This window comes from Centrocercus urophasianus, unplaced genomic scaffold, assembly GCF_019232065.1.
Source record: "Centrocercus urophasianus isolate 14NV4802_14NV808 unplaced genomic scaffold, USGS_Curo_1.0 seq_42, whole genome shotgun sequence".
Taxonomy (NCBI): domain Eukaryota; kingdom Metazoa; phylum Chordata; class Aves; order Galliformes; family Phasianidae; genus Centrocercus; species Centrocercus urophasianus.
The window spans coordinates 1,000,598-1,010,546 of NW_024885000.1; the positions used below are offsets into that span (position 1 = coordinate 1,000,598).

The 9,949-nt window shown below is 54.2% G+C and overlaps 2 protein-coding genes across 2 annotated transcripts in view; one reads left to right on the top strand and one right to left on the bottom strand.

Moving 5' to 3' along the window:
- Window positions 1–4: 4 nt before the first annotated feature.
- RPS10 (ribosomal protein S10) lies at window positions 5–5,419 on the bottom strand. Its single transcript, XM_042833631.1, has 6 exons — window positions 5,335–5,419; window positions 4,288–4,437; window positions 3,726–3,897; window positions 1,136–1,213; window positions 572–627; window positions 5–92 (listed from the first exon to the last, which is right to left on the bottom strand). The coding sequence occupies exons 2-6, from the start codon at window positions 4,435–4,437 to the stop codon at window positions 51–53; spliced, it is 498 nt and encodes a 165-aa protein (XP_042689565.1). The 5' UTR covers window positions 5,335–5,419; the 3' UTR covers window positions 5–50.
- A 1,905-nt stretch (window positions 5,420–7,324) lies between these two features.
- The window catches only part of PACSIN1 (protein kinase C and casein kinase substrate in neurons 1), a 14,877-nt gene continuing 12,252 nt past the window's right edge, over window positions 7,325–9,949 (top strand). The window contains exon 1 of the mRNA XM_042833677.1: window positions 7,325–7,407. The gene's annotated coding sequence lies outside the window, so the exon portion shown is untranslated. The remainder of the gene's footprint in view (window positions 7,408–9,949) is intronic.

Below are 9,949 nucleotides of genomic sequence, written 5' to 3' on the forward strand. Positions count from 1 at the left end.
CAAGTGGCATTTTCACCTATTTTATTATACACAAAACATGAGCAGGAGGTTTACTGAGGAGGCTGACCACGTCCACGACCAAATCCACCTCTCTGCAACAGAAAAGGAAGAGCATTAGAAGTCACCATATTAAACAAGCAACAGCAAACAAACAGTGCAAAAACCACTGACAGAAGGGCCAGCTATCTGCCCTCAACACTGCATTACTTTAATAAATATCCCCTGCTCCAAGCATAGCTTAACTCTGATCTGAGGCTAGCTACCCTAAGCAGACCAGTGACACTATGCAAAAATGAACCCATCTTGACCAGCTCTGCCACATCTCAAACTCTTCTGTTGCTGTCATATAAAATAATACACTTCCTCTAGAAAGTTGAGCTTGCTTCTCATATGTGTCACTGACTTCTTGTCACAGCAGTAAGGCTTTCAGTTTCCTTAATAAGAGAGCAGCTGAGTGTAAGGGACAGCAGTTGCTGATAAGCACCATACCCAACACCCGCAGATACAGTATGTGCAGCATCTCTACCTCAGAGCACAAACACAAGAAGCCAATTTGAATACAAATACTTACAAACTGGAATTCGGTGGCTGCTCCAGCACCAGCCTCAGCCTTCTTGTCAGCACCAGCTGATGAGAGAAATGACTGAGTTACAAACCAAAGAATCCACTGGCCAAGTGGAGAACGACAGAATACTAAGGGCTGGAAGGAGGATCCAGCCCAACCTCCCCTTAAAGCAGGTTTCTGACAGTAGGTTGAACAGCAAAGCATCCAGGTGGGTTTTGGAAATCTCTAGAGAAGGAGGCTCCAGTCTCTCTGGGAGGACTGTTCTATGGCACTGACACCCTCAAAGAAAAGCTTTTCTTCACGTTCAGATGGAACTTCCCACGTTCCAGTCTGTGCCCCTGGTCACCACTGCAGGGAGCCCGGCCCCAGCCTGGAATCCCCCCAGCACATCTTGCCAAAATTTAAAAGAAGAATGCTACTCACAGCAGCTAAAAAGGAACTCTGCTGTGTAAATGCCTACGCTGTGCCAACAGCCTCATTTCCCCATTTCCTTTTCAAAAGGAGGTAAATGCTGAAGACAGTTTTCCCAAAGAGCGAGAGCTCAGCCTGACGCGCAGCAGCGAGACTCACGTGGAACAGCGCTGCGCCTGTACGTGTCCCTGTCGGCTTCTCCCCGAGTCAGACGTGCAGGGCGTTCACCCTCCAGACCTGTAAGCCAGAACAGCGACATCAGAGGACAGGCACGGCGTATTCGAGTGTGGCCCCACACCTGGTGGTGATCCCTGCAGCCAAGCATTACGGCCACCAGCAGCGCTGCACCTCAGCTCAGTGCATGTAAGCTGAACTGGGGAAGCAACAGAGCGAGGAAAACTTCACCTCGAGGGTACAAGTTGCCAGAGCTCGTGCTTGGGCTGAAGTCAAACAGTTAAACTGAACCCACAGCATCCAACACAGCCACAGCAATTATTCCTAATAATCAGAAGTGCAGAGAATCTGTCACAACTGGCAAGGCTGCTCCTAGCTGTGTCACGAACTGCATGGCATCCTGATCCCAATCTAAAATACTATCAGCATTACAAATCCTCCACAACTGAATAGATTAATAAAGCTAAGAGCAGATTATCTATGTAACATCAGATTAAAATCTGACAGAATACTTGCAGGAAAGAAACGGATGAGGTGGAACTGCCTGTTTCTGTGCAACTCATGGATTTCTCCACAGAATATCAAAGATTAAATGCTCTTCCATGGTCTCAGAGCAGGGTCTCCACACTCAGGCAGTAGGACACAACTACAGCCAGCTGCTGCTTGGCACATCACGGTGTACTTGTGGTCTCAAGCATGCTACAAGAAATGAATCGTGTATCTCTGAAGTCTCTTCCTCTCTATGCACTTTTTTCCCCATAAATAAAAACCAATCATTCCAACAGACACCTACTGCAAACAGAAATACTGCTCACTGATACACAAACCAATCAACTTCTCCTCTAAGTGCTTCTACATCCCTCACTTCCATCCTGGTCAACCCATTGTAACACATCCCAGTGCCAACGGGTGGGCTGTTGCTTTGCACGCATTTTTTAATTCAGTCTCCCCATCTTTAATTTCTAGGGGTTTAATTACACATGTAACAAACTGCAGATACAAATACTGAAATCTGCTTTAGACTGAACGTTCCAGCTTCTTTACCAAGCATCACCTGTGAAGGTTGGGAGCACTGCATGAAAGCACCAGAAAAGACACTTTAGCCAGGAACTACAAAAGCTTTCATCAGATACGCAGTCATTCCAGCCCTCTGGATAAATACAGCTTCTAAAGGATAAACTGGATAACATCCAAAGCTGAGAGATCAAAGAAACCATCATGTTCTTAGTTTCACTGCGATTCTTTCTTTTGAAGCAGATGATGCCACAGTTTTGTCTGCCTAAAAATCAAGTTGTGGGAGTTGCAGGCAGAACTCCTCACCAGAACGTGCCCACAGCCTCTGCCCCGAGCACAGGGCCCAGAACCTGCTGACTGGGCCAGGGCTACCAGGTAGCTCTGAGAGCCACAGGAGAAAGCTCTGTCACTCAGGACTCCCCTTTCAGTCCTTGTTTGAAGGCAGAGTAACATTCCAGAAGCAGCAACTGCACAGAAGTAAAGCAGAAAACCCCAACACCTCCCTACCTTGAGAGAAACTATTTTTTGCCCCTAAGAGATCTGGCAATGCTGTCTGTCAGCCACAGGTGCAGCAGCTCCCTCATTTCTCTCAAGAGTTTCCAGAGGATTTTGCTCTCCCTGCAGTTCCTGGTAGTTTTACAGTTCACATCCTACACTGAGGTGTTTGTCTGCCCCCGGACAAGAAACCACAAGAAGCAAACAAAAGGTATTTCACAGAGCACTTCTGGCAATCTCAGATGACAACATCAGCAAGAATTCATGTTTGCATGACCATCACCTCCATTCTGCTTTGAGAAATGAAAAATCAGAACTACAAAACCAGCACACCACGTGTACTTATGAATTTTATAAAGCAATGGCAGCATTAACAACACGCTGCAAAGCAAGTCAGGCTAACTGTGCGTGATCAAGGCAGAAGAAGCATTCCCAGCTTCATCTCAGCTACCAGAGGAATCCCCACATGAATTGTCCAGCACCAAGGCTCAGCCTCTGCACCCCTGCTACATCCAAACACAGTCTGTGCCCTGCACTGGCAGTCCTGGCCTCCCAAGGAGCTTTTTTAAGGACACCTCTATTAGAGCCAAGTTCTCCATCTCTGCTGGACTCATAGAGAACACACGTGCCATCGCCCTGCTGGAGAACTGCAGTGGTCTGAGTGCTCTTCCCAAAAGAGGCCAACAATCTCTGAAAAGCCCTCTGGAAGCTCCAGGCACCACCTGCCCCCCAGATCCACAGCCTGCAGGCCTGCTCTCAGAGATTCCATTCCCTTGTGTTATCAGAGAAGGATGTGCTTTCCTCACTCTCATAGCTTTCTTTAACCACCTCCAATTCTTCAGCACACCAGTAGCCATCAGATCAGTGCCAAATATCAACACAATTAAACCCACAACTATGCATCACCCATCAATGTTTATACATCCAGAAATCACAGCAACTCACACCACTGAGTGCTGGAAGCTGACATCCAGCTGTCTAACCTCTCCTACACTGTCTAACACGCATTCCCTCATTCCCTGCTCCTCTCTGCTGACACAGCTGTCACCTCCCAGCCATAGGTTACCTTTGGGCCGTGGTCTGCCAGTCTCTGGACGACTGCGGCGCAGGGTTGCAGGGACAATCTCAGGGGGAAGGTGAAGGTAATCACGCAGGTACTGGATGCCCTCATTGGTCAGGTACCAGTAGAAATGCCTCCAAGCAAACTGCTCTTTCACATAACCACGGGATTTCAGAGACTAGAGAGAGAATTCGCAGTTACTTCACGCTCATCGGGGATAACAGGCAATAATCTAAAGTTCACATGCAGAAAATATAATGATACCACACACAAAGGCATCAGAGCTTCGAAAAAAAAAAGAGAGCTAGAGATGTGGATCACACCAAAAGCCTTCAACAGCCTGTGGAGAACAGATAGAGTAAACAAGAAACAGTAATAATGAGGAAAATGGGTCAAGTATAACTTGAACATAACGAAAGAAATGATGACTACAAGGCGACATCTGTGACAACGTTTATTTGGTAACAAGTGGCAATATTTATCCACAGGGATGCAATCTACAACATCTCATGCCCAAATCCCAGCTGACACGCAGCTTGGTCCCAGCAGTTCGCCCTCACCTCCGTACCTGCATGGCTTTCATGACGTGGAGGTTGGGCACATTCTTGTCAACGAGCTCTGGATGCTTCGGCATGTGGACGTCTTTCTTGGCCACCATCACTCCCTCCTTAAAAAGGAGTTCGTAGATGGCAATTCTGTTCTTCTTGGGCATCAACATCTAAAGAAGAGATAGCAGGCAGTAAATACTATTTTAAACATGTTCAGGTGACTACCTGAATAAAACGGTCACACAGCTGTTTTAAACAAAAAGCCTAATATGAAATAAAACCCTGCAGACTGCATTTCTTAAAAATGATTTTGAACTAGATTGCAGCATCTGAACGCCTAGGCACCCAGAACTTGTTTTTAACACTAAATCACAGCACCATATTAAAGACTGTAAACAACCTGGTGTCAGTTAGAACAAGAGACAGGGGCTACTGTTGGCAGGGCACAGACACAGCTCATGTCAGTGCATGTTTCAGCTGCACTGCAGGTGCTGCCAGCCTGGCTTGTGCTACAATCAGTAATTCACACTCAGTTGAAGAACCACGGAGCTGAGCAATCCTCCCAAGCTGTCCACCCACAGCCACAGTGTAGGAAGGACATCGTGCTCCCACAGTGCTCAGCACCCACTGCTGGAGCCCACTTGAGTGCCACAGGCAGACCGCAGCAAAGGGACGGACGCTCAGCACCTCGGATACCCGAGCGAAGGGAACCCACAGAGCCCCCAGATGCAGCAGTCCGCGCCCAACCGGCAGGCCTCAATGCCCCGCGGTCAGTACGGCCAGGTTCTCCCTCCGGCAGCACAGCGTGGCTCCCTCCGCCGCTTGCCCCCGGCCCAGGGCTCTGAGCGCCCCGCGGCCCGGCCTGCCGGTAACTGGGCCTCACGCGGCCTACTGCACCCCCGGGGTCATCCGCCTGGACAACTCGGGCCCAGATCCCCCCGATTCCGGAAATCCCACAGCGGACGGGCCGGGCCTGAACTCCCCGCCGCTGTCACGCCACCGCCTCACGGCGCTGCCCAAGGATGGAGCCGATGCGAGCCCGATGCGGGCCCGGAGCGCGGCCTCACCGTGACAGTCTCAGCGGGGCCGAGAGCGGAAAGGAAGACGCATGCGCCGCGCGCTCACTTCCGGCCTCCCGAAGGCCCCCGAGCGCTGAGGGTGTCCGCGGCGCTGCCTGCAGTGGAATGTGCGAGGCCCCCGGTCCGGTCACCGAGAGAGGTGTCTGCCGCGACGCCTGATGGGGACCAGCCCTGTAGCCTCAGCATCCCTCGTGGTGTCATCCTCTCAGTGCCGCCTTTAAATATTAATAGGAACAGTAAGGAAACACGGAGCTCGCCTCGAGGCTGCGCAGGGTGCCAGATGCCAAGCAACAGCCTCCACGGCCATCCTCCCTCCATCACTGGCCTCCACCACAGGCTGCATCATGGAGCAGCTCCATTTGTGCCCACAGAGCCTGGCAGCCCCCAGCGTTCCCCAGCAGCAGCCAGTCCTCAAGCCGCATGGACGCTGGGGCAGCCCCAGTGCTCAGCTGGACACTACATCCCCTGCACCCGGCAGCTCCCACATGTGTCACAGAGCAATGGGATTTGCGGTGCTGATGACTGGGATCATCCCCCATGGATTAGCACATGGCCCAGCACTGCTCAGGCTGTTCTCCGGACGGGTGGCACGGAAGGACCAGGAACCCTGCAGGGCTGAGACAGCACAGAGCAGCCTCAGGGCTTGGGCATGGCTGCCTTTCAGTATGAGTGAAGCAGTCACCAAGGAGAAAACATTCACCCTGAGAGGCTCCCACAGCCCCCTCTGGGTGCTTCCAAGCAGTCTCATAACAGGGAGCAGCAGACTTTTTTTCTTGCCTTCACAGGGAGGAGAAAGCTATACCTTGGGGACATGAGGGGAGGGGACGTTTGCAGGAGGGCTTTTCCTGCCCTGCTCTGCCCACAGCAGGACACCCAGGTGCTCTGGTGCAGCATCCCCATGACGTGCTCATATTGCAGCCTTGCTGCCATCAACCCAACCCTTGCTGCAGGCAGAGCCAGGGGTGAGGAGGAGCTGGTCAGCTAGTGCTGCCCTTTGGAGCCAGGCTGTAAACTTCTGGCTGGGATCCGGGAGCGAAACGGATGTGCAGGTGTGGAGAGTTCCACCCATGCTGCTCCCTCCAGGGCAAAGGTCTTGGGGTTTGTGAAGGCATCTGAAGTCCCCTCAATGCCCCAAAGCATCCTGACAGGTGATGGAGAACAGCTGAGCCACCCATAGCACCCTGGGGGCACTCACAGAGTGGCAACCCTCCTCCAGCACACTGAGTTCCCCAGCAGCACCTTGTGCTGAGGTTTTGGGCACCAGCACACATAGCTCTGCTCCCACCACAAATGCTGCTTTTCTGTGCCAAGAAATGCTGCCCGTGCCTTGGCCACGCATCAGAGGGATGCTCCATGTGCACCGCAGCTCATCCACCCCACTGACCACCATCTGTGGGCTCAGCATAGCCCAGACCCTCCCTGCGGTCCCACTGTCCTTCCTTGGTCCTGGACATGGTGGCTCAGGTCAGAACCAGCACAGGATGGCAGGACACAAGCTGCATCCCATAGAGCTGCCCCATGCAGCATCAGCGCTTAAGGCTGCTTGGAGGTCTCAGCACCCCAGGGGAGATGGGTGCAGGCTCTCATAGGTGAATCTCTTGATCAGACTGGGGGGCAACTCCCAGCCCAACCTCAGGCCTGGCAGGCACAGGGAGAGGGGAATGGGGGCTGTGAGCCATAGGATGAAGGGAAAGGAGAGAGCGTGAAGAGGTGGCAGCTTACAGCAAAGTGTGCAGGGAGGCTGAGGACCCCCCCGCAGCCACCCAAGCTAATTCTTTGCCGCTCCTGCGGTAACGTTTTCACCTTGTGCAGCAAAGGAGTCATTATGCCGAGCCGGGGTGGCGATTGGCTGGCTAAAAATGCCTCTGTAATCTCCGTGCTGATCTTTACCCCCTCCTCCCCATCTGCCGTGACCTTCCTCCCAATGAGCAGAGCCAGCCCGAGCGAGACGGAGCCTCTGGGTTCCCTGCCAGCACCCCGGCCACCCCCACTGCCGCCCAGCCTCCGCACCCCAGCGGCCTCCCTGCGCCCTCCCATGGGCCCTGCAGCCATTCGCCCAAGGTACCGACACGCGTCGTGTTCTGGCTCCTGGAGGTTGGCAACGAGGGGCTTCCAGCGGGCGGTGGGCGATGGGGGCAGCGGTGGCCCTGCTGAGCGGATGGGATGCTTGGGTTCGGCATGTTCCTGTGCAGCCTGAGGGAGGTGTCAGCTCTAAAATTCCTCCAGAGCTGGGAAGTGAGATTTTGATGTAGCAGCTCACTGCTGCCTGGTTTAAGCCATTTCCAAACTTCTGTAGGATTGACGATTGCTTTCTATCTTATGCCTGGGCTCGGGGGGCTGCTGTCAGGTGGGAAATAGCAGTAAGGGTCTCATGGGGGGCAGCAGAGGTTCTGTGGCATCTTGTGGCTCGCCCCCGCTCTATGCGTTATGCAAAAGCTGCATCAGCTCAGTAACAGCCCGCACAGCCCTGCTGGCACCCAAGGGCTCCTGAGGGACTTCTGGGGAGTCCCAGGGGGCTGCTGGCCCCACGGCCACACTCGCTCTGGCAGCTGGGGACTGGCACTATGGTGCTGCTCCATGGAGATCCCACAGACCATCCCGCACCAGGAACGGGGTCCCTCTGGCTGCCCACAATGCATAAAAGAAGGCTGGGAGCCAAAAAGCCAGCCTGAACAGCCTGCAATTGTCAGGGCTGTCAGCGCTGAGCAAACGGAATGATTGTGCTTGTCTTCCCTCTGCCTCCTTACTATGTGTTTGGCATCCTCTTTCTTGCCTGGTGAGAAATTCAGGATCCTGCCCTCAGCCCTGGGTTCAAAGAAATGCAGGCTCTGCTCGCACCCCCTCCTCACCCGGCACCATGGCACCAAGCGGCTGGCAGGGAGCTCTGCGAGGAGGCTTAGGATGAGCCAGGGGCTCCCGAGGGCAGTGGGGGCAACGCTCAACCCCCACAACCCACAGCTACCCCTGGGTATGAGAGGCTGAGAGATGTGGCTGCAAGGATGCACGGAGAAGCCTGTGGCATCTTGGGGCTTTGCCACCATTTTATCCCCTCATTTTGGCTCCTTTAGGGATAGGTCACCGATAGGACAAGGAGGGGGAAAGCCGAACCTCACGGGGCAGACCCAGGGATGCAGCAATGGCTGCATGGGAGAAATGCATCTCCTGGCCCCACGCCCTGATCAGGATTGCTGCCCTTGTCCTTCTCATCCCGCTGCACTGCGCACATCTCCTCTCTGCCATTCTTGCTCCTGCCTCACAAACAGCAAAGCAAGCGCTTTGCTAAACGGATTAGAGCTGCACTCCTCCTGCAGCCTCCCGAGCTGCTCCCGCAGTTCTCAGCCCCGCTGGGTGCTGCACTGCCACAGATCACATATTTGGGACACGGCGGTTCCTGCAGCACAGCCACCACAGGTTGTCCCCGAGCTCTGGGGCACGGTGACCTTACACCAAAATCTGGCTCCTGCAGCTGGTTGGCAGCGCACATCTGAGGGCTAACAAGGCAGAAAATAACCCCGTGTTGCAGGAGCAGTTCTGGTTAGGCAGGACACCGGTGGCACCGCTGGTTATGAGGCTGTGCTGCGTCCCCACGCCTCCTCAGCTCAGAGACAAGAGCTGGAAAAGGGAGAGGAGAGGCTTGGGAAGGAGATTATCACTGCAAAGGGGAATTTATCGGCGGCTGAATGCCGGGTCTGCCGCTGGTGACAGCACTGAGCCCATCTCCAGGTGTTTGCAGCCGTGTCCCCATCCCCTCCTGCCCCTCTTGGCCATTGCAGCCTCTTCCCACAGTGCCATGCTATGGGCCCAAAGGCATCGCCCGGCTGTGTGGGATGGATTTAACTGAAGGGATTGAGGAAAGGCGGCCTGGGTGGCTGTAGAAACCTCACCTTCGGCTCTGCCCCATGGACAGACTTTGTCCCCGGTGGGGCAGCTAGCAGGGCTGTGTTTGTGCAGCACCACAAAGGCAAACAGAGGATCCTGAGGCGTTTTAGCAAAGGAGCCTTGGAGAAGGCACTTCCCACGGGGCACGACAGCACAGAGAGGAGGAGGCAGCGACCCCGACCTCGCCATGGCTGTGGGCAATGGGGACGTGCTCCTCCTGGCTGCTGCCCACTGCAGACTCTGTGCAGAGGCATTTTCCCTGGAAAAATGGAGCCTTTATGTCTCGCCCTGCCCCGGAAGGGGCTCACAGGATGCCTTGGGGCTGGGTATGGGCAGACAAAAAGGGGATTGTTGTGGTGGGAGCTGGGTTGCTGGCAGCACCTGCTCTGTGTCAGGGGCCCTCCACAATGGCTCGCTTTCTGCATAATTGCTGCAGAGGGGCCAATTATCCTCCGATGCTAATTAGAGATGCAAAATAGCCTTGTGTTTGCGTTCTCCCAGCAAATGAGAGGGTTCCTGGGACCTGCAGCACATCTGTGGCTGAGGCAGGGCACAAGAATGGGGGCACCCACACCAGCTTCTGCCCCTTCTCCTCCCAACACCCAGTAGGGCATGGAAGGGACGGGGACCCGATGTGCTGGGGGCTCTCCCGCTGCTCCCACACCAACCAGCTCAGCACAGAGCTCCATACCCAGAGGGTTCTGTGATCATCTGGGGGATACAT